The 23,396-nt window shown below is 58.1% G+C and overlaps 1 protein-coding gene and 1 long non-coding RNA gene across 2 annotated transcripts; both read left to right on the top strand.

Moving 5' to 3' along the window:
* The first annotated feature begins 3,370 nt into the window (after positions 1–3,370).
* Positions 3,371–3,637, top strand: LOC129025659 (uncharacterized). The gene is made up of 3 exons (XR_008496991.1): positions 3,371–3,428; positions 3,461–3,530; positions 3,595–3,637. It is a non-coding gene; the product is annotated as an uncharacterized LOC129025659 (long non-coding RNA).
* A 12,964-nt stretch (positions 3,638–16,601) lies between these two features.
* Positions 16,602–22,769, top strand: SLC25A6 (solute carrier family 25 member 6). The gene is made up of 4 exons (XM_054470898.2): positions 16,602–16,877; positions 19,403–19,889; positions 21,486–21,626; positions 22,164–22,769. Exons 1-4 carry the CDS (start codon positions 16,767–16,769, stop codon positions 22,319–22,321), a joined length of 897 nt encoding a protein of 298 aa, XP_054326873.1. The 5' UTR covers positions 16,602–16,766; the 3' UTR covers positions 22,322–22,769.
* The last annotated feature ends 627 nt before the right edge of the window (positions 22,770–23,396 follow it).

The following is a 23,396-nucleotide window of genomic DNA, read 5'->3' as shown; positions in this document are numbered from 1 at the left end:
ATTGGAGGAGGAGAAGGAGGCTGACTTGAGGAGGGAGGGAGGAGGTGGAGGCTGCATTCGGGGAGGAGGAGAAGGAGGCTGCATTTGGGAAGGAGGAGACAAAGGCTGCATTTGGGGAGGAGGGGAAGGAGGTGGCATTTGGGGAGGAGGGGAAGGAGGCTGCATTGGGGAGGAGGGGAAGGAGGCTGCATTGGGGAGGAGGGGAAGGAGGCGGTATTTGGGGAGTGGGAACAGAGGCTGCATTTTGGGAGGGGGAAGGAGGCTGCATTTGGGGAGGAGGAGGAGGAGGAGGCTGCATTCGGGAAGGAGGGGATAGAGGCTGCATTAGAGGAGGAGAAGGAGGCTGACTTGGGGAGGAGGGAGGAGGTGGAGGCTGCATTCGGGGAGGAGGAGAAGGAGGCTGCATTTAGGAAGGAGGAGACAAAGGCTGCATTTGGGGAGGAGGGGAAGGAGGTGGCATTTGGGGAGGAGGGGAAAGAGGCAGCATTTGGGGAGGGGGGGCCAGAGGCTGCATTTGGGGAGGAGGGGAAGGAGGCTGCATTGGGGAGGAGGGGAAGGAGGCTGCATTGGGGAGGAGGGGAAGGAGGCTGCATTGGGGAGGAGGGGAAGGAGGCTGCATTTGGGGAGGAGGGGAAGGAGGCTGCATTTGGGGAGGAGGGGAAGGAGGCTGCATTTGGGAAGGAGGAGACAAAGGCTGCATTTGGGGAGGAGGAGAAGGAGGCGGCATTTGGGGAGGAGGGGAAGGAGGTGGCATTTGGGGAGGAGGGGAAGGAGGTGGCATTTGGGGAGGGGGGGCCAGAGGCTGCATTTGGGGAGGAGGGGAAGGAGGCTGCATTTGGGGAGGAGGAGAGAAAGGAGGCTGTATTGGGGGAGGAGGGGGAAAAGGCTGCATTTGGGGAGTGGGGACAGAGGCTGCATTTGGGGAGGGGGAAAGGAGGCTGCATTCAGGGAGGAGGGGATGGAGACTGAATTGGGGGAGGAGGGGATGGAGGCTGCATTTTTAGAGGAGGAGATGGAGGCTGCATTCAAGGAGGAGGGGATAGAGGGACAGCCAGGGATAACTGTTCAGCCCAGCGGATGTCCTGGGAGCCAGCAGCCTTCCAGAGTAGCTGGTGGGGACTCCTGGGGAGAGCGGTGGGGACAGGGCTTTCTCCTACCTCCTAGCAGGCCGACGGCTGCTGTGACGGTGCCGTCTACCAGGCAGGGTCTCAGTCCTCCACACTCCAGCCTGCTTCTTCCCATCTTCTGCACGATTTCCAGTGTGTTTCCTCCGTGGGACGCCATTGCTGCCGCTCACCCCTGGACGCCCACAGGCCATGGAGTGGCAGTTCTCTGGGCGGCTTCCATCTCTCCTGCCTTGGTGCAGAGACTGTCACGAGCGGGACCTCCCCAGTCCCTGCTGCAGGGCTGAAATGCGTCTGTAAAACCCCCCCGAGCCCAGGCAGGCCAGACTCACACCCGCCCCGTGAGGCCCACCTGGGCACACGCTCACTGCGGTTGTAGGGAGCTCAACGCATCCACGTTTTCCCCGTGCTCTGCTCCCAGTTCCTGCTGCCAGGCTGTGTCCCGACCCTCAGACCTCAGTTCGCCCTCTGGTGCCCACACAGCCTCCTTTCCTCCCTGGCCCCCCACCAGGGAATGGCTGGGCCAACCTGGGGCTGGGTTGGGGTGGAGCCGTTTAACTCACAGCCTTGACCTCAAAGAGGCACCGAGGTTCAGGCGGCATCTGCAAAGTGGGGAGAACCGGAGCAGGCCCAGGTGCTGTTTCAACGGCGCATGCACCCAGCTTATCCGTTCCTGGGCTGGACGTCAGTCTGTGTTACATTTCAGCTGCTTTCATTTTTATGAGACGGATTCTGGAGTTTCGCTCTTCTTGCCCAGACTGGAATGCAGTAGTGCAATCTCGGCTCACTGCAACCTCCGCCTCCCGGGCGGCCTATTTCAAGGTGCAAGCCCCGCCTCCCAGGCGGCCTCTTTCAAGGCGCAAGCCCCGCCTCCCGGGCGGCCTATTTCAAGATGCAAGCTCCGCCTCCTGGGCGGCCTATTTCAAGGCGCAAGCCCCGCCTACTGGGCGGCCTATTTCAAGGTGCAAGCCCCGCCTCCTAGGCCTATTTCAAGATGCAAGCTCCGCCTCCTGGGCGACCTATTTCAAGGCGCAAGCCCCGCCCCCCGGGCGGCCTATTTCAAGGCGCAAGCCCCGCCTCCTAGCCGTATTTCAAGGTGCAAGCCCCGCCCCCCGGGCGGCCTATTTCAAGGCGCAAGCCCCGCCTCCTAGCCGTATTTCAAGGTACAAGCCCCGCCTCCCAGGCGGCCTATTTCAAGGTGCAAGCCCCGCCTCCTGGGCAGCCTATTTCAAGGTGCAAGCCCTGCCTCCCGGGCGGCCTAGTTCAAGGTGCAAGCTCCGCCGCCCGGGCGGCCTATTTCAAGGCACAAGCCCCGCCTCCTAGCCGTATTTCAAGGTGAAAGCCCCGCCTCCCAGCCGTATTTCAAAGTGCAAGCCCCGCCTCCCAGGCAGCCTATTCAAGGTACAAGCCCCGCCTCCTAGCCATATTTCAACGCGGAAGCCCCGCCTCCTAGACGTATTTCAAGGTGCAAGCCCCGCCTCCCAGGTAGCCTGTTTCAAGGTACAAGCCCCGCCTCCTACCCGTATTTCAAGGTGCAAACCCCACCTCCCGGGCGGCCTATTTCAAGGCGCAAGCTCCGCCTACTGGGCGGCCTATTTCAAGGCGCAAGCCCCGCCTTCTAGGCCTATTTCAATATGCAAGCCCCACCTCCTAAGCCTATTTCAAGGTGCAAGCCCCGCCTCCCGGGCGGCCTATTTCAAGGCACAAACCCCGCCTCCTGGCCGTATTTCAAGGTGCAAGCCCCGCCTTCTAGCCGTATTTCAAGGTGCAAGCCCCGCCTCCCGGGCGGCCTATTTCAAGGTGCAAGCCCCGCCTCGTAGTCGTATTTCAAGGCGCAAGCCCCGCCTCCCGGGCGGCCTATTTCAAGGCGCAAGCTCCGCCTCCCGGGCAGCCTATTTCAAGGTGCAAGCCCCGCCTCCTAACCGTATTTCAAGGTGCTAGCCCCACCTCCCAGGCAGCCCATTTCAAGGTACAAGCCCCGCCTCCTAGCCGTATTTCAAGGTGCAAGACCCGCCTCCCGGGCGGCCTATTTCAAGGCGCAAGCCCCGCCTCCCGAGCGGCCTATTTCAAGGCGCAAGCCCCGCCTCCTGGGCGGCCTATTTCAAGGCGCAGGCCCCGCCTCCTAGCCGTATTTCAAGGCGCAGGCCCTGTCTCCTAGCCGTATTTCAAGGCGCAAGCCCCGCCTCCCAGGCTGCCTATTTCAAGATACAAGCCCCGCCTCCTAGCCGTATTTCAACGCGGAAGCCCCGCCTCCTAGCCGTATTTCAAGGCGCAAGCCCCGCCTCCCAGGTAGCCTATTTCAAGGTACAAGCCCCGCCTCCTACCCGTATTTCAAGGTGCAAACCCCGCCTCCCGGGCGGCCTATTTCAAGGCGCAAGCCCCGCCTCCCGGGCGGCCTATTTCAAGGTACAAGCCCCGCCTCCTAGCCGTATTTCAAGGTACAAGCCCCGCCTCCTAGCCATATTTCAAGGTGCAAGCCCCGCCTCCCGGGCGGCCTATTTCAAGGCTCAAGCCCCGCCTCCTAGCCGTATTTCAAGGTGCAAGCCCCACCTCCCAGGCAGCCCATTTCAAAGTACAAGCCCCGCCTCTTAGCCGTATTTCAAGGTGCAAGCCCCGCCTCCCGGGCGGCCTATTTCAAGGCACAAGCTCCGCCTCCCGGGCAGCCTATTTCAAGGTGCAAGCCCCGCCTCCTAGCCGTATTTCAAGGTGCTAGCCCCACCTCCCAGGCAGCCCATTTCAAGGTACAAGCCCCGCCTCCTAGCCGTATTTCAAGGTGCAAGACCCACCTCCCGGGCGGCCTATTTCAAGGCGCAAGCCCCGCCTCCCGGGCGGCCTATTTCAAGGCGCAAGCCCCGCCTCCCGAGCGGCCTATTTCAAGGCGCAAGCCCCGCCTCCTGGGCGGCCTATTTCAAGGCGCAGGCCCCGCCTCCTAGCCGTATTTCAAGGCGCAGGCCCCGTCTCCTAGCCGTATTTCAAGGCGCAAGCCCCGCCTCCCAGGCTGCCTATTTCAAGATACAAGCCCCGCCTCCTAGCCGTATTTCAACGCGGAAGCCCCGCCTCCTAGCCGTATTTCAAGGCGCAAGCCCCGCCTCCCAGGCAGCCTATTTCAAGGTACAAGCCCCGCCTCCTACCCGTATTTCAAGGTGCAAACCCCGCCTCCCGGGCGGCCTATTTCAAGGTACAAGCCCCGCCTCCTAGCCGTATTTCAAGGTACAAGCCCCGCCTCCTAGCCGTATTTCAAGGTGCAAGCCCCGCCTCCTAGCTGTATTTCAAGGTGCAAGCCTCGCCTCCCGGGCGGCCTATTTCAAGGCTCAAGCCCCGCCTCCTAGCCGTATTTCAAGGTGCAAGCCCCACCTCCCAGGCAGCCCATTTCAAAGTACAAGCCCCGCCTCTTAGCCGTATTTCAAGGTGCAAGCCCCGCCTCCCGGGCGGCCTATTTCAAGGTGCAAGCCCCGCCTCGTAGTCGTATTTCAAGGTGCAAGCCCCGCCTCCCGGGCGGCCTATTTCAAGGCACAAGCTCCGCCTCCCGGGCAGCCTATTTCAAGGTGCAAGCCCCGCCTCCTAGCCGTATTTCAAGGTGCTAGCCCCACCTCCCAGGCAGCCCATTTCAAGGTACAAGCCCCGCCTCCTAGCCGTATTTCAAGGTGCAAGCCCCGCCTCCCGGGCGGCCTATTTCAAGGCGCAAGCCCCGCCTCCCGGGCGGCCTATTTCAAGGCGCAAGCCCCGCCTCCTGAGCAGCCTATTTCAAGGCGCAAGCCCCGCCTCCTGGGCGGCCTATTTCAAGGCGCAGGCCCCGCCTCCTAGCCGTATTTCAAGGCGCAGGCCCCGTCTCCTAGCCGTATTTCAAGGCGCAAGCCCCGCCTCCCAGGCTGCCTATTTCAAGATACAAGCCCCGCCTCCTAGCCGTATTTCAACGCGGAAGTCCCGCCTCCTAGCCGTATTTCAAGGCGCAAGCCCCGCCTCCCAGGTAGCCTATTTCAAGGTACAAGCCCCGCCTCCTACCCGTATTTCAAGGTGCAAACCCCGCCTCCCGGGCAGCCTATTTCAAGGCGCAAGCCCCGCCTCCCGGGCGGCCTATTTCAAGGTACAAGCCCCGCCCCCTAGCCGTATTTCAAGGTACAAGCCCCGCCTCCTAGCCGTATTTCAAGGTGCAAGCCCCGCCTCCTAGCTGTATTTCAAGGTGCAACCCTCGCCTCCCGGGCGGCCTATTTCAAGGCTCAAGCCCCGCCTCCTAGCTGTATTTCAAGGTGCAAGCCCCACCTCCCAGGCAGCCCATTTCAAAGTACAAGCCCCGCCTCTTAGCCGTATTTCAAGGTGCAAGCCCCGCCTCCCGGGCGGCCTATTTCAAGGTGCAAGCCCCGCCTCGTAGTCGTATTTCAAGACGCAAGCCCCGCCTCCCGGGCGGCCTATTTCAAGGCGCAAGCTCCGCCTCCCGGGCAGCCTATTTCAAGGTGCAAGCCCCGCCTCCTAGCCGTATTTCAAGGTGCTAGCCCCACCTCCCAGGCAGCCCATTTCAAGGTACAAGCCCCGCCTCCTAGCCGTATTTCAAGGTGCAAGCCCCGCCTCCTAGTCGTATTTCAAGGTGCAAGCCCCGCCTCCCGGGCAGCCTATTTCAAGGTGCAAGCCCCGCCTCCCGGGCAGCCTATTTCAAGGCGCAAGCCCCGCCTCCCGGGCGGCCTATTTCAAGGCGCAAGCCCCGCCTCCCAGGCAGCCTATTTCAAGGTGCAAGCCCTGCCTCCCGGGCGGCCTAGTTCAAGGCGCAAGCTCCACCTCCCGGGCGGCTTATTTCAAGGCACAAGCCCCGCCTCCCGGGCAGCCTATTTCAAGGTGCAAGCCCCGCCTCCTGGGCGGCCTATTTCAAGGTGCAAGCCCTGCCTCCCGGGCGGCCTAGTTCAAGGCGCAAGCTCCACCTCCCGGGCGGCTTATTTCAAGGCACAAGCCCCGCCTCCTAGCCGTATTTCAAGGTGCAAGCCCCGCCTCCCAGGCAGCCTATTTCAAGACGCAAGCCCCGCCTCCCGGGCGGCCTATTTCAAGGCACAAGCCCCGCCTCCCGGGCGGCCTATTTCAAGGTACAAGTCCCGCCTCTTAGCCGTATTTCAAGGTGCAAGCCCCGCCTCCTGGGCGGCCTATTTCAAGGTGCAAGCCCCGCCTCGTAGTCGTATTTCAAGGCGCAAGCCCCGCCTCCCGGGCGGCCTATTTCAAGGGGCAAGCTCCGCCTCCCGGGCGGCCTATTTCAAGGGGCAAGCCCCGCCTCCCGGGCGGCCTATTTCAACGCGCAAGCCCCGCCTCCTAGCCGTATTTCAAGGTACAAGCCCCGCCTCCCAGGCAGCCTGTTTCAAGGTGCAAACCCCGCCTCCCAGGCGGCCTATTTCAACGTGCAAGTCCTGCCTCCCGGGCAGCCTATTTCAAGGCGCAAGCTCCGCCTCCTGGGCGGCCTATTTCAAGGTGCAAGCCCCGCCTTCTAGGCCTAGTTCAAGGCGCAGGCCCCGCCTCCTAGGCCTATTTCAAGATGCAAGCCCCGCCTCCTAGCCCTATTTCAAGATGCAAGCCCCTCCTCCCGGGCGGCCTATTTCAGGGTACAAGCCCCGCCTCCTAGCCGTATTTCAAGGTGCAAGCCCCGCCTCCTAGCCGTATTTCAAGGTGCAAGCCCCGCCTCCCAGGTAGCCTATTTCAAGGTACAAGCCCTGCCTCCTAGCCGTATTTCAAGGTGCAAGCCCCGCCTCGTAGTCGTATTTCAAGGCGCAAGCCCCGCCTCCCGGGCGGCCTATTTCAAGGCGCAAGCCCCGCCTCCTAGACGTATTTCAAGGTACAAGCCCCACCTCCCAGGCAGCCTATTTCAAGGTACAAGCCCCGCCTCCTAGCCGTATTTCAAGGTGCAAGCCCCGCCTCCCAGGCGGCCTATTTCAAGGTGCAAGCCCCGCCTCCTAGTCGTATTTCAAGGTGCAAGCCCCGCCTCCCGGGCGGCCTATTTCAAGGCGCAAGCCCTGCCTCCCGGGCGGCCTAATTCAAGGTGCCCGCTGCACAGTTGGGAGTGGTTTTCTGCAATGGTCACAGGTGATCTCAGTAACACCCAAGTCACAAGCTGCTCCACCCTTACAGTTGCCTGGTATCACAAAAGAACATGTAGGTTGCTTTCTGCTTTAAGAAAACAGCTGAAATAGGCTGGGTGCAGTGGCTCACACCTGTCATCCCAGCACTTTGGGAGGCCGAGGCGGGCAGATCACCTGCGGTCAGGAATTCGAAACCAGCCTGGCCAACATTGTGAAACCCTGACTCTATAGAAAATAAAAAAATCAGCCGGGAGTGGTGGCGGGTGCCTATAATCCCAGCTACTGGAGGGAGGCTGAGGCAGGAGAATCGCTTTAACCTGGGAAGCGGAGGTTGCAGTGAGCCAAGATCGTGCCATTGTACTCCAGCCTGGGCAACAAGAGTGAAACTCTATTTCAAAAAAAAAAAAAAGAAAGAAAAAAGAAAACAGCTGAAATAGGCTGAGTGCAGTGGCTCATGCCTGTCATCCCAGCACTTTGGGAGGCCGAGGTGGGCGGATCACCTGTGGTCAGGAATTTGAGACCAGCCTGGCCAACATGGTGAAATCCTATCTCTACACAAAATACAAACACTAGCCGGGTGTAGTGGCAGGAGCCTGTAATCCCAGCTACTGGGGGGAGGCTGAGACAGGAGAATCACTTGAACCCAGTAAGTGGAGGTTGCAGTGAGCCGAGATTGTGCCACTGCACTTCAGCCTGGGCGACAGAGCGAGACTCCGTCTAAACAAATAAAAGAAAACAAAACTGACCTCTATATATTTTATTAATATAAATTATGTGTTCCATAAATTCTGTAAATTATGTGTTCTATCCGTGTACAGGCACGTGTGTAGAGGTGTGTGTTCGGGTGTGTATACATATATACACATACACACCCACCTGCACACACACACACAGACACAGTCATACATGTCACTGAATGACAGGGACCTGTTTAAATAAATGCATCCTTAGGCTATTCTCTGTGTGCCCATCACGGGCTGCACTCAAACATACCCCTGTGGCACACACAGCCTGCTACTCACCTGGGCTGCGAGGCAGGGCCCCCGGCTCCCAGCCTGCTACTCACCTGGGCTGCGCAGCAGGGCCCCCAGCTCCCGGCCTGCTACTCACCTGGGCTGTGTGGCAGGGCCCCAGGCTCCCGGGCTACAAACCTGGACAGCAGGTGAGTGTGCCGAGTGCTGCAGTCTGCTGTAATACAATGGTAGGGATTTCTGTGTCTACAAATAAAGGCACAGGAAAACTACAGTATTACCATCTCCTGAGACCTCTGCTGTCTAGGAAGGCCGTTGTTGACTGAAGGGTTGTTACCTGGCATGGGTGACTGTGTATAATTCTGGACAGACTCCGTTTTTCTTTCTTTCTTGAGACAGAATCTCGCTCTGTCACACAGGCTGGAGTGCAATGGCACGATCTCGGCTCACTGCAACCTCTGCCTCCTGGGTTCAAGCAATTCTCCTGTCTCAGCCTCAGAGTAGCTGGGATTACAGGCACCCACCACCACGCCCGCCTGATTTTTGTGTTTTTAATAGAGACGGTGTTTCACCATGTTGGCTAGGCTGGTCTGGAACTCCTGACCTCAGATAATCCGCTCACCTCGGCCTCCCAAAGTGCTGGGATTACAGGCACGCACCACCAAGCCCGGCTAATTTTTGTATTTTTAGTAGAGACAGCGTTTCACCATGTTGGCCAGGCTGGTCTGGAACTCCTGACCTCAGGTGATCCGCCCACCTCGGCCTCCCACAGTGCAGGGATTATGGGCATGCACCACCACACCTGGCTAATTTTTCTATTTTTAGTAGAGACGGGGTTTCCCCATGTTGGCCAGGCTGGTCTTGAACTCCTGACCTCAGGTGATCTGCCCGCCTCGGCCTCCTAAAGTGCTGGCATTGCAGGCGTGAGCCACTGTGCCTGGCCTGACTCCAGTTTTTGGTGTTTTTTTTTTTTTTTACAATTACACATGATGTCTCCACGGGAGGCCTAGATGGAGTAGGAAGAAAATTCGGCTTTGATGATGAAAGGGGGAGTCCGGTGCGGTGGCGCATGCCTGTGGCCCTCACCGCTTGGCAACCAAGGATGAGGCTTCCAGGCCCCTCCATCATACTGGCCTCGGCGTGGGGCCAGGTGGGACCTGACAGCAGCCAGGCCTCTGTCCCTCCTATCTCCCTCCTCCCTTCCCACGTCAGCCAGGCCCAGAGCTGTGGCGACAGCATCCCGGTCACCTTGGGCTGTGTCCATCCTCTGTCCTGTTCTGGGAAAGCAGGCAAAGTCCCTGCCTACAGGGTTCACCCACGTACCTGCAGGACGCTGTCTGTCTTAAGGCACGAAGCCCGGGGCCTCCACAGGGCTCACAGGCGGCTTCTAGAGAAGATGCCCGCCACAGCTGCTCTCTGCTCCATCTCAGGTGACCACTGGCCATCTTGGAAGCAACCTGCTTTGATGGTTTTGAAGCCTGAAGCTCCTTCCTCTCCAGCCCCTGCCACCCGAGGCGGGGAATGGGGACAGGATGGAGACAGAGGCAGGCCCAGCCCTCTAGGAGTTCTAGGGGCTAGGGACAGATTCCCACCACTTGGGTGCCCAGCAAAGGCCCCATTCTGGATTGAAACGTTCATGGGTCCGAGAAGGTTCTGGGAGTCAGCCCAGGAAGAGGCTGGCATGGGGGGGCCTCTCGGTGGAGAGAACCAGAGGCACCTGCCCTAGGGGGAGCCCAGGCCCCCCTTCGTCTTGGCTGCTAGGAGTGGGCTGGGGGGCCACATGGTTGCAGCAGGGACCTCCGACGTGGCCTCCCTGTGTTCTGGTCCCCTCGCCATTTGCCCTTAAACCAAGGGCCCGCGGAGGGAGTCCCCCAGGTGGAAGGAAGCCGGATAAAGGGTCCCTGGGGCTTGTTCCTCTCCCCCTCCCTTCTGTGTCTGCTAGAACTTTTTTTTTTTTTTTTGAGACAGAGTCTCACTCTGTCACCCAGGCTGGAGTGCAGTGGTGTGATCTCGGCTCACTGCAACCTCTGCCTCCCGGGTTTAAGCGATTCTCCTGCCTTAGCCTCCGCAGTAGCTAAAATTACAGGCGCCCACGCCCAGCTAATTTTTTTGTATTTTCAGTAGAGACGAGGTTTCACCATGTTGGCCGTGCTGGTCTCGAGCTCCTGACCTCAGGCGATCCCCCCCACTCGGCCTCCCAAAGTGCTGGGATGACAGGCGTGAGCCACCACACCCAGCCCGTCTTTTTATTCATTGGAATAACTGTGCAAAAACAGCACCTCTGGACTCTGAGAGTCTGTGTGTAGCATGCACAGAACATCCCGAGGATTGTGATGATTTAAAAACCAGTGGGGTTAAAAGGCTGGGATTCTGTGCAGGGCAGCCTGGCGGGCTGGGTTCACCCACTCCCTCCTCCTACACTCAGCGAGCGCTGCGCTATGAGTGCCTGGTGCATACCAGGAGTGTCCGTCTGGCTCTAAAACAGCCTCTGGATTCATCTGGGGGCCGGGGCAGGGGAAGCGGGAAGACAACAGATCCTAAGGATGATGTTGAGTACACACTCCTCCCCATCTGCCCAGCTCGAAGGCCCACTTCCAGGGAATCTTTGCAGACAGCCCTTTTCCAGGGTAAAAGTCTTAGGGGGCTCTTCTCGGGGGAGAAGTCTTGGGGAGCCCTCTTCCAGGGGGCAGGTCTTGGGGGGCACCTTCAGGGGGGAAGTCTTTGAGGCAGCCCTCTTCATGGGGGAAGTCTTGGGGGGACCCCTTTACGCGGGGGCCTCTTGAGGAGCCCTTTTCAGGGAGGTGACCCTGGGAGTCCCTTTTCAGGCATGAGGTTTTGGGGAGCCCTCTTCAGCGGGAATGTCTTTTGGGGGCCCTCTTCTGGGGAAAGGGGTCTATCAAGCCCTCTCCTCCTGCAGCCTCATCAGCGCTCCCTGGACCACACTTTGTACAGGCAGAGCCTCGGCAATGATTAATTACAGAAGATGTGCTGCTGGCCCCACCCAACACACAGCCTGGCACCCCACCCCACCCCACACAAAGCCAACCTCACCCCTCCTCTGATTCCTTCCCGGCCGGCCGATGAAGCCTGAAGTCTTTCCGTTAAAACACCTCTGCTTCTGGGCGGGGCGCGGTGGCTCACACCTGTCATCCCAGCACTTTGGGAGGCCAAGGCGGGCAGATCACTTGAGGTCAGGAGTTCGAGACCAGCCTGCTTGGGCCTGGCACCCAGGATGTGCTCGGCAAATGCTTCTGGAATGGATGGATGAAACCCCGTCTCCACTAAAAACATAAAAATTAGGTGTGGTGGCACACACTTGCTATCCCAGCTACTTGGGAGGCTGAGGCAAAAGAAATGCTTGAACCTGGGAGGCGGGGATTGCAGTGAGCCAAGATCGCGCCACTGCACTCCAGCCTGGGTGATACAGCAAGACTCCATCTCAATAAACACACAAACAAAAACCCCACCTCTACTTCTATATTAACCCACCTACTTTTCTGACCCCCAAGGGGCTTTCTGGATGCAGATTCCAGGAGAGCAGCTGCTGGTCAGGCAGCAGTGATCTCTAAAGCCACGCAAGTAATTTTATCAGATGCTGGCAGAGGAGGGGTTCTCATGGCTGGGTGCCTGGCAGGCGGATCAGGGCTCATTCCTTTCTTCTCGGTCCTTGGAGGGGCAGGGTGGTGAGAGACACAGCTCTACCCCCACTACCCAGCAGCTGTTGTCTCTCCCACTCCCAATTCCCGGGTGTGAGGCCCACCTGATCCTCCTTTCCCAGGGAGGCCGTGTCCCCGGGTTCCGGGGCAGGTGGCCCCAAAGGCCTCCCAGATCATGCCCTAGTCAGGCATGGCGACTGTGTTGTTCCCTCCCAGATACGAGGGGCAAAGGAGATAGTGTCCAAGGCTAAGTCCCATGTGCAGCACTCTGTATGGAAAAACAGCCCCAATTAGCAATTCATTCATTCATCCATCCATCCATCCATCCATTATCCGTTCATTCCAGAAGCATTTGCCCAGTGAGCCCATCCATCTATCTATGCATCCATCCACCTACCCATTACCCATCCAATTATCCATCCATTCCAGAAGCATTTGCTGATCGAGCGCATCCATCCATCCACCCACCCATTCATTATCCATCCATCCATCCACCCATCCATTCCAGAATCATTTACCAAGGAAACACATCCATCTATCCATCCATCCACCCACTCATTATCCATCCATCTATCCATCCATCCATCCCAGAAGCATTTGCCAACAGAGTGCATCCATCCATCCACCCACCCACCCATTGATTATCCATCCATCCATTCCAGAATCATTTGCCAAGCAAACATATCCATCTATCCATCCATCCACCCACCCATTCATTATCCATCCACCCATACATTATCCATTCATCCCAGAAGCATCCATTATTCATCCATCCACCCATTATCCATCATCCATCCATCCATTATCGATCATCTGTTCATTATCCATTATCCATCCATCCATCCATCATCCATCCATTATCCATCTATCCATTATCCACCCACCCATCCATTATCCATCCATCCATCCGTTATCCATCCATCTATCCATTATCCATCCATCATCCATCCATCCGTTATCCATCCATCTATCCATTATCCATCCATCCATCCATTATCCATCCATCCATTATCCATCCATCCATCCATTATCCATCCATCCATCCATCCATTCATTATCCATCCATCCCTCCCAGAAGCATTTGCCAAGCACATCCTGGGTGCCAGGCCCAAGCAGGCAGGCATCCTCCTGGCTCTGAGAGGAGCTTGAGCAGAGCCCACAGACAGCACCACCCTGCTGGCAGGTCACCAAGCCACCAAGCCACCAAGCCAGTGCAGGCTGAGGGCTGAGCACACAGAGTGCCGTCTCAGTGTCTGGACATGGTTAGCTGTCCCCACCCGCATGGAAGGAACCTTCTTCTCTCCCCTAAGACAGGCTTTGCAGACTTGGAAAGGGAATGCCGTGTTCCAGGGATCAGGCCTGGAGCCCCGGCCGGAGCAGATGCGAACCAGCCTCATCTGGAAATAGCAGCTCTGGTCCCGGCCTCGCTGAGGCACTGAAAACCAGCACCAGGGCCCCATCCAGCCCGGCCTCGCTGAGGCTGGGAAACAAACACAGGTCTGTAAGGCGCAGCTCCCCCAGCAAACTCCCCACCACTGCCCAGCACCCACAGTGCTCCTGGCCTCTGTCCTCTACTCCAGGGCCCCTGTAGCGAGCCTGGTTTGGTCCTGGGTCCTCAGGGGACACTGTCCACCCCCGGTGCCATGGCAGAGCCTCAGGAATGTGCTTGGTCTCCACAGCCCTCCCCACAGCAATGTCCCAAGGTTAGACCTACCCATGCCTCAGTGACTTCTGAGACACTCGTCCCACCACCCAGCAGCCACTCTAGCTTCCAGAGCTGGCCCCAGCCTCGGCCGCCCTCCCCAGAGGTCAGGAAAAGCCTCAGGCAGGGCTCACAGCGGTGCCCAGGAGTCACCTCGCGTGACCCCGCTCTCCGGGGTGGGTTGCTCCTGCCTGCCCACAGCCAGGGACTGTCACCTTCTCAGTACACAAGGGAGAGAAAGGAAAAACAAGAGGGAGAAAGACACAGGTAGAGAAAAGGAAGGGAGAAGGAAAGAAAAAAGAAAGACACACGGAAAAAAAAGGAAGGAAAAGAAAGGAGAAAAGGGAGGAAGGAGGGAGAGCGGGAGGAGAGGGAAACAAAGGGAGAGACAGGGAAAGGCAGGAAACCAAAGGAAGCAGTGGGGAGGGAAAGAAGTATAAAGGAAGGCCGGGAAGGAGGGACGGGAGAAAGGGAGGAAAAGAGCAAAGAAGGAGGCAAGGGAGACAGGAAAGAAGAAAAAGGGGAGGGAGGCAAACGGGGAAAGGGAGAAAAAGAAAGGAAGAGAGAGGGAATGATGGAGAAAAACAGAAGGGAGGGAGGAGAGAAGAAAAAGGAAAAAGAGGGAGAGAGGAGAGAAGAAAGAGGCACGGAGGTAGGATAGAAAAAGAGGGAGGAGAGGCTGGGCGCTGTGGCTGACGCCTGTAATCCCAGCAACTTGGGAGGCCAAGGCAGTCGGATCACGAGGTCAGGAGTTCCAGACCAGCCTGGCCAACATGATGAAACCCCGTCTCTACTAAAAATACAAAAGTTAGCCGGGCGTGGTGGTGGGCGCCTGTAGTCCCAGCTACTTGGGAAGCTGAGGCAGGAGAATCGCTTGAACCTGGGAGATGGAGGATGCAGTGAGCCAAGATCGCGCCACTGCACTCCAGCCTGGGGAACAAGAGCCAGACTGTGTCTCAAAAAAAAAAAAAGAGGGAGGAGAGAAGAAAAAAGAAAAGGAGGCCGGGCGCGGTGGCTCAGGCCTGTAATCCCAGCACTTTGTGAGGCCGAGGCGGGCGGATCACCTGAGGTCAGGAGTTCAAGACCAGCCTGGCCAACATGGTGAAACCCCATCTGTCCTAAAAATTAAAAATTAAAAATTAAAAAAAAAAAACAATAGCCGGGTGTGGTGGCTGGTGCCTGTAATCCCAGCTACTTGGGAGGTTGAGGCAGAAGAATCTCTAGAACCTGAGAGGCAGAGGTTGCAGTGAGCTGAGATCACGCCACTGCACTCCAGTCTTGGTGACAGAGCAAGGCTCCATCTCAAAAAAAAAAAAAAAAAAAAAGGAAAATGGGGAGAAAGGGAGAAACAGAGAGGAAGGAAAGAGCAAGACAGGAAAGAACAAAAGGAAGAAAAAGAGAGGGACAAAGGGAGAGAGGAAAGATGAAAAAAAAACGGAAAAGAGACAGCTGGGCATGGTGGCTCACACACCTGTCATCCCAGCACTTTGGGAAGCGGAAGTGGGCGGATCCCCTGAAGTCGGGAGTTCGAGACCAGCCTGGCCAACATGGTGAAACCCCATCTCTAGTAAAAATATAAAATTAGCTGGGCGTGGTAGCGCATACCTGCAATTCCAGCTACTCGGGAGGCTGAGGCAGGAGAATCCCTTGAACCCGGGAGGCGGAGCTTGCACTCCAGCTTGGGCAACAAGAGCTTAACTCTGTCTCAAAAGAAAAAAAAAAAACGGAAAAGAGAGATGGGAGAAAGGGACGAGCGGGAGGGAGACAGGAAATAAAGAGGAAAAGGAAAAGGGAGGGAAGGAGGGAAAGGCAGAAAAGGGAGGAAGGGAAGGAAAGACGAAAAGGGAAGGAGAGACGGAAAGAGGGAGAAAAATACAGGGAGGGAGCAAAGAAAAAATAGAGGAAGGGCGGAGGGAGAAAAGCAGAAAAAGGGAGGGAAGAGAAAAAAGAAAAAGAGGGAAGAAAGGTAGCAAGAAAGGAAGGAGAGAGGGAGACAGAAATGAAAGAAAAAGGAAGGGAGGGAAAGGAAGGGAGAGATGTCAAGAGGGAGAAAAAGGAGGGAGGCGAGAAAGCAGCAAAAAGCAAAGGCAAAAGCAGGGATGGAAGGAGACGGGGAGAAAAGGGCGGGCGGGAGAGAGCCGGGAAGGGAAAGAAGCAGGGAGGTGGAAGCAGAAAAGGCGGGAGGGAGAAAAGGCGGGAGGGAGGGAGAAAAGGCGGGAGGGAGGGAAGGAGGGAGAAAAGGCGGGAGGGAGGGAGGGAGAAAAGGCGGGAGGGAGGGAAGGAGGGAGAAAAGGCAGGAGGGAGGGAGGGAGGGAGGGACAAACGGAGGGAGGGAGGGAGGAAGAGCGGACTGGGAGGTCGGGAAGGAGGACCCCGGGCCGCAGCCCCCGCCGGGCAGACACGGGGAAATCGGGGAGCCCGGGCGGGTGGGCGCGGCCCAGGGAACCCCCAGCCCCAGCGCGGAGGGCACCGCGCGGTCAAAGAACGGAGGCCCAGAGACCGCCCCCCACCTAGGCCGGACGCGGAGGGCGGCGCGGGGTCACGGATCGGCAGCGGGACTCAGCCGCGCCCACGTGGAAGCCGCCGCAGGCTTCGCGAGGGGCCCCCCGGGTGCACGCGGGCAGGGGCCGGGGTGTCCCGACGCGCGACCCCGGAGAGTGTGAAAAGGTCGGAGCTGCCTGGAGGTCAAGGCTCAAGGGTCGGGGGTCGGGGCACCACATGTCGCGCATCCCAGCGGGGTCGCCGCGGCCTCCGGGAGAAAGCGGACGGCGCACTCGGAGCGAACGGGACATCAGGGTGGGCTTCTGACTCTGCAGACGCCCTCCCGCCCGCTCGGGTACTGGCAGCGGCGTGACCTTCACAAGGTCAAGGCTGCCGCGGAACCCCCAGCGGCCCCTACGGCGCATGGGCGGGGCCTGGCTCCCGGCATACCTAGGGGTGCGGGGCGGGGCGTCTACGGGGAGCGCAGCCAATGGGCGCGGTTCGCTGGAGTGCCGGGCGGGACGCAGCGGGATTCCCGGCAGCCCTCAGAGGCGAGGCACGCAGGCGGGGGCGGGGCGCGGCCGGGCGGCGCAGCCAATGGGCGCGGCGCGAGGAGACGCGGGGGCGGAGAGTGGGCGTGGCGTCGGCGTCTTAGCGGCTGCGCGGTGGCCGCTCCGTCTTTTCGGTCCCGGCGGCGGCAGGGCTGAACCAGCGACGCCCTCCATTCACTCTCCGCGCCCGCTTTCCGGCTGTCCGCCCGTTCCGCTGCCCGCCCCGCCACCATGACGGAACAGGCCATCTCCTTCGCGAAGGACTTCTTGGCCGGAGGCATCGCCGCCGCCATCTCCAAGACGGCCGTGGCTCCGATCGAGCGGGTCAAGCTGCTGCTGCAGGTGGGGACGCGGGCGCGGCCGCTCCGGGGACAAGGGGACGGGAATCAAGTGGCCGGACCGGGCGGGGACGTGGGCAGCAGAGCTTTGCAGGCGGGCGCCGGAAGTGGAAGGCCGCGATCGCTTTGTCCACGCGCCGCCGGCTTCCGGGGGCCGCGTCACGTGACCGCTGCCGCAGGGCGTGGCGACGTCTACGCGTGCGCACTGGGCCCGGCAGGCGGGGGAAATGCGGCACGGATTGGAGGGCGCATGCGCGATGAGCAGGGCCCATGGACGAACCCTGCGGCGGGCGGGCCTTGACCTTGAGCTCAATCCTGCGGGTCTCCCGGGCTGGGAGCAACCCTTCCGGCGGATGCCTGGCCGCCGTCTGCTCTTGCCCCCTCCACCGTGAAGGGCAATTCTAAGGCCAATAGGGCAACGAGCCTGCCCGCAGGTGTCCTGGAATAACCAGGATATGGTTATTGGTAGTTCTTACCCTTCTTAGCTCATTTGTGCAATTCTGATCCAGAGCAATGCATTTTTTGTCTTTTGGGAGAGGTTTATCGAAAGTAGCATGATGACTAGGAACATTGCTGCCAGGACGTCCTTGCTAACGTTGTACTCCCAGTGACAGCTCGGTGATGGGAATGAATAGGCTTGGCTGCAAAGACTGGTCACGCCCGCGATCCCAGCGCTTTTGAGAGGCCCGGGGAGGATCGCTTGAGGCCAGGAGTTTGAGAGCAGCCGGGGCAACATAGCAAGACCTCACCTCAAAAGAAAATTATTTTAACTTAACAAATCAGGACGTCCCAGTGCATTGAGAGGCCCGGGGAGCATCGCTTGAGCTCAGGAGTTTGAGACCAGCCTGGGCAACACAGCAAGACCGCATCTCTAAGATAATTTTTTAAACCTAGCAGGGTGGCATGTCCCGGGAGTTTGAGACCAGCCAGGACAACATAGCAAGACCCCATCTCTCAGAAAATTTTTAAAACTTAGCAAGCGGGGTGTCCCCGCACTTTGAGAGGCCCAGGGAGGATCGCCTGAGCTCAGGAGTTTGAGACCAGCCAGGGCAACATAGCAAGACCCCATCTCTAAGAAAAATATTTTAACTTAGCAGGGCGGGGCGTCCTAGCACTTGGAGAGGCCCAGGGAGGATCGTTTGAGCCCAGGAGTTTGAGACCAGCCAGAGTAACTTAGCAAGATCCCACATCTTAAAAAAATCTTTTTTTCTTGTTTTTTTTTTTGTTTTTTTGAGATGGAGTCTCTCCCTGTCGCCCAGGCTGGAGTGCAGTGGCATGATCTCGGCTCACTGTAGCCTCCGCCTCCTGGGTTCACGCCATTCTGCCTCAGCCTCCCTAGCAGGCGCCCGCCACCACACCCCGCTAATGTTCTGTATTTTTAGTAGAGACAGGGTTTCACCGTGTTAGGATGCTCTTGATCTCCTGACCTCGTGATCCACCCACCTCAGCCTCCCAAAGTGCTGGGATTACAGGCATGAGCCACCGTGCCTGGCTTAAAAAATTTTTTTAAACTTAGCAGGGCGGAATGTCCCAGCGCTTCGAGAGGCCCAGGGAGGATCACCTCAGCTCAGGAGTTTGAGAGCAGGTTGGTCATCGTAGCAAGACTCCATCTCTAAAAGTAATTTTTAAACTTATCGGAGCTTGATGGTTGTGCACCTGTATACCCGGGTACTCAGGAGACTGAGGCGGGAGGATGGCTTAATCCGGGAGTTGCAGGCTGCAGTAGGTAAGATCGCACCACTACAGTCAAACCCGGGTAGCAGCATGAGACCTTGTCTTTTTAAAAAAAGAAAGAGCCGGGCGTGGTGGCTCACGCCTGTAATCCCAGCACTTTGGGAGGCTGAGGCGGGCGAATCATGAGGTCAGGAGATGGAAACCATCCTGGCTAACACGGTGAAACCCCGTCTCTACTAAAAATAAAAAAAGTTAGCTGGGCGTGGTGGCGGGCGCCTGTAGTCCCAGCTACTCGGGAGGCTGAGGCAGGAGAATGGTGTGAACCTGGGAGGCGGAGCTTGCAGTGAGCGGAGATCTCAGCACTGCACTCCAGCCTGGGGCACACAGCAAGACTCCATCTCAAAAAAAAAAAGAAAGAAAGAAAATGAGGACAACTTACTAGTAACGCCCACAAGCTAGTTTTCTAAACAGGATGATGCACTCTGGCTGGGTATGGTGGCTCATGCCTGTAATTGCAGCACTCTGGGAGGCCAAGGCAGGAGGATCACCTGTGGTCAGGAGTTCGAGACCAACCTGGCCAACGTGGTGAAACCCCATCTCTATTAAAGATAAAAGTAAATTAGCCGGGCATGGTGGCAGGCACCTGTAATGCCAGCTACTCAGGAGGCTGAGGCAGGAGAATTGCTTGAACTCGGGAGGTGGAGTTTGCAATGATCCGAGATCACCCCATTGCCCTCCAGCTTGGTAAACAAGAATGACTTGTGTCAAAAAAAAAAAAAAAGGATGCACTCTGTAGCTGGATGTTTCTGGGTGGTTGGCCCTGGGTCCGGTCTGAACACCCTCTGCATCCCCCAGGTCCAGCACGCCAGCAAGCAGATCGCTGCCGACAAGCAGTACAAGGGCATCGTGGACTGCATCGTCCGCATCCCCAAGGAGCAGGGCGTGCTGTCCTTCTGGAGGGGCAACCTGGCCAACGTCATCCGCTACTTCCCCACTCAAGCCCTCAACTTTGCCTTCAAGGATAAGTACAAGCAGATCTTCCTGGGGGGCGTGGACAAGCACACGCAGTTCTGGAGGTACTTTGCGGGCAACCTGGCGTCCGGCGGCGCGGCAGGCGCGACCTCCCTCTGCTTCGTGTACCCGCTGGATTTCGCCAGAACCCGCCTGGCAGCGGACGTGGGAAAGTCAGGCACAGAGCGCGAGTTCCGAGGCCTGGGAGACTGCCTGGTGAAGATCACCAAGTCCGACGGCATCCGGGGCCTGTACCAGGGCTTCAGCGTCTCCGTGCAGGGTATCATCATCTACCGGGCGGCCTACTTCGGCGTGTACGATACGGCCAAGGGTACGTGTGGCTGCCGTCGCAAAGTCCCACAGATGGGCTCAACACACAGGCGTTCCCCCGGGGTCCCGTGGGCTGAAGGTCCGAGATAGGGTGTGGGCAGGGCTGGTTCCTCCTGAGGCCTCTCTCCTGGACCTGGAGATGCCGTCTTCTCCCTGTGCCCTCACAGGGTCGTCCCTCTGTGTGTGTCTGTGTCCTCTTCTCTTCTTATGAGATGTCTTAGTCCATCTCAGGCTGCTATCACAGAATACCATAGACTGGGTGACTTACAAACAACAGGCATTGATTCTCCCACAGTCCTGGAGGCTGGAAGTCTGAGATCCAAGTGTGGACTGGGCTGGTTCCTCCCAGTGCCTGTCTCTTGGGCTTGTAGACTCTGTCTTCTCCTTGTGTCCTCACAGAGTCGTCCCTCTGTGTGTGTCTGTGTCCTCATCTCCTCTTGTTATGAGATGTCTTAGTCCATCTCAGGCTGCTATCACAGAATACCATAGACTGGGTGGATTGTAAACAACAGACATTGATTCTCCCACAGTCCTGGAGGCTGGAGGTCTGAGATCCAGGTGTGGGCAGGGCTGGTTCCTCCTGAGGTCTCTCTTCTGGGCTTGGAGACTTCATCTTCTCCCTGTGTCCTCACAGGGTCATCCCTCTGTGTGTGTCTGTGTCCTCATCTCTTCTTATGAGATGTCTTACTCCGTTTGAGGCTGCTGTCACACAATACCATAGACTGGGTGGATTGTAAACAACAGACATTGATTCTTCCATAGTCCTGGAGTCTGGAAGTCTGAGATCCAGGTGTGGGCAGGCTTGTTCCTCCTGAGGCCTCTCTCCTGGGCTTGTAGACACCGTCTTCTCCCTGTGTCCTCACGAGGTCGTTCCTCTGTGTGTGTCTGTGTCTTTATCTGCCCTTCTTATGAGGTGTCTTAGTCTATTTCAGGCTGCTATCACAGAATACCATAGACTGGGTGGCTTAGAAACAACAGACAGTGATTCTCCCACAGTCCTGGAGGTTGGAGGTCTGAGATCCAGGTGTGGGCAGGGCTGGTTCCTCCTGAGGCCTCTCTCCTGGGCTTGGAGACACCATCTTCTCCCTGTGTCCTCACAGGGTCATCCCTCTGTGTGTCTGTGTCCTCATCTCTTTTTAGAAGGACACTAGGGTCATAGGATCAGGGCCCACCCTACTGACCTCCTTCAGTCTTACCTCTTTAAAGACCTTATATCCAAGTATAGTTGCATTCTGAGGTCCTGGGGTAGGGGTGGGACTTATGTGCATCTTGAGGACACAGTGTAACTCCCGTAGTAACTGTGACCCTTTAGAAGGTCAGGGCCCTATTCTCTTCCCCAAACAGACCTAACCCCGGCCTCTGGGACTGTCTTGCTGGGCTCCTGTAGGTGGCAGGCGGACTTTTCCCCTCCTGGCCCTGCCCTGACCTTTGGTGTTGTAAACATCAGCTGGCACTGAGCAGCCACGTGGAGGGGGCACTGGTGGTCTTGGAAGAGCTCGGCACCAGCTCAGGTGGCCGTGAGCACACACTGGAGGCTGACCCTGGTCTCGGGTGGCCGTGCAGGCGCTGGAGAAGGTGACGTGCCGTTCCCCCGCAGGCATGCTCCCCGACCCCAAGAACACGCACATCGTGGTGAGCTGGATGATTGCACAGACCGTGACAGCCGTGGCCGGCGTGGTGTCCTACCCCTTCGACACAGTGCGGCGGCGGATGATGATGCAGTCTGGGCGCAAAGGAGGTACCCGCACGGGCTCGGGTGGCGGGGGACCCTTGCTAATGGGAAGGGGATCCAGGAGCTCCTTGGCCTGGGCCCGTGGGAGGCCAGAAACCATCAAAGGAGGCACTTCCAGGGCGTGTGAGACAGCAGTGTGTCCGAAAGTAACCTGGCTGTGTGGAAGGATTTTCCTGAATGATGGGCTTCTGGTCTTTCTGGGGGTTCATGGTCCAGGCAGCAGTTTCTAAATCCCCGCCTCCTAGAACCTCTGGTTGCATCCACACCCTCGATCCTGCCCTCTCTGCATGGACCCCAGGGGTGGAGATGGGGGACGCCCAGGGCGGGGCCTGAAGTCCTGTGTCCAGCCCTCCCTGAGACAGTGGCTTAGGAGGAGGGCTTGAGCTGGGGGAGCCTCAGGTTTCCCTCCTGTAATCAGAACTATGGCTCAGATGTCCGGGGTGTTATTTCTGTGAAACGTCTTTGTGGGTGCAGGTGGCGTCCGTGTCTTGAAGAGCTTGGTGGCGAGGCCCTCACTGTCACCCTGTCTCCCTGTCGTTGCAGCTGACATCATGTACACGGGCACCGTCGACTGTTGGAGGAAGATCTTCAGAGACGAGGGGGGCAAGGCCTTCTTCAAGGGTGCGTGGTCCAACGTCCTGCGAGGCATGGGGGGCGCCTTTGTGCTGGTCCTGTACGACGAGCTCAAGAAGGTGATCTAAGGGCCGCGGCCTCCTCCACACACACACACACACCAAGGGAACCAAGAGAACCACGTAGAATCGTCAACCGTGCGGACCATCGACCTTCGAGAAATTCCAGTTGTCTTTCTCCCAGCCGCATCCTGCCTGTAGACGGCCGGGGAAGGCTCTAGAAAAGGGGCGCGTTGCGATCCAGCCGTCAGCAGCCGATTCCATGTCTTGATCACGGGGTTGGAGGGAACCGTGGCGTCCCTGTGTGGGGCCCGTGGGTGAGACACTCCAATACTGAGACCTAGAGTCTAGACGCTTGTAGGACCCAAGTCGTGTTTTAAGTATTTATTTAAAACAAAAGAATCATGTTTTCCCATTTGTACTTAAGCGCTAGCCCCTGTTTTGCACAGCCGAGTATTGGCGAGTATGTTCTGTGTTGGGCCTCCTGCTGCAAAACAATAAACAGGACGCAGAGGGCCTCCTGCCTGGCCGCACACCTCTCCACAGGGCGGCCTGGGGTCTGGAGATGGGCGCTGGGCCCGTGGGACGCAGGTGGGGCCACGCTCTGCCCCTGTAGCTGGCCCACTTTCCTGGCCTGCGGTGCTGTCTCCTCCCCAGCATCCCCGGGGCACAGAGGGTCCCAGCTGGGAAGAGGTGGGGGGTAGATACCAAGGCTGGCAGAAGTGTAGCCGGGCTCCCTGGTAAATGCTGGAGGTTCCCAGGGCACCTGCACTTACTGTACCTTCTCTGAGAGCATTTGTATGACCACATGTCTCATATCTCTGGAGGCTGGAAGTTCCAGAAAACCAAGGCATGGTAGGTTCAGTCTCTGGTGAGTACCCAGTTCCTGGCTTCTAGATGGTGCCTTCTCCCTGTGTGTCCTCAGATGATGGAGGAAGAGGCCAGGGTGCTCTCTGGAGTCCCTTCTATAAGGGGACTGATCCCATCCATGAGACCTCATGACCCCCAAAGACCCCCCACTACCCAACGCCATCACTTGAGAGAGTGGCGTTTTCAGCCTGAATCTTGGGGAAACTGACACAGGCGTGACACCCTGCATTCGTCTTCACCTCCCGTAGCTCCCAAGGGCCACTCTAGCCCCCCT

The sequence above is a fragment of the Pongo pygmaeus genome, chromosome X (assembly GCF_028885625.2).
Source record: "Pongo pygmaeus isolate AG05252 chromosome X, NHGRI_mPonPyg2-v2.0_pri, whole genome shotgun sequence".
Lineage (NCBI taxonomy): Eukaryota > Metazoa > Chordata > Mammalia > Primates > Hominidae > Pongo > Pongo pygmaeus.
The sequence above is the reverse complement of the archived record's forward strand: the minus strand, read 5'-3'. Positions and strand labels throughout refer to the sequence as shown.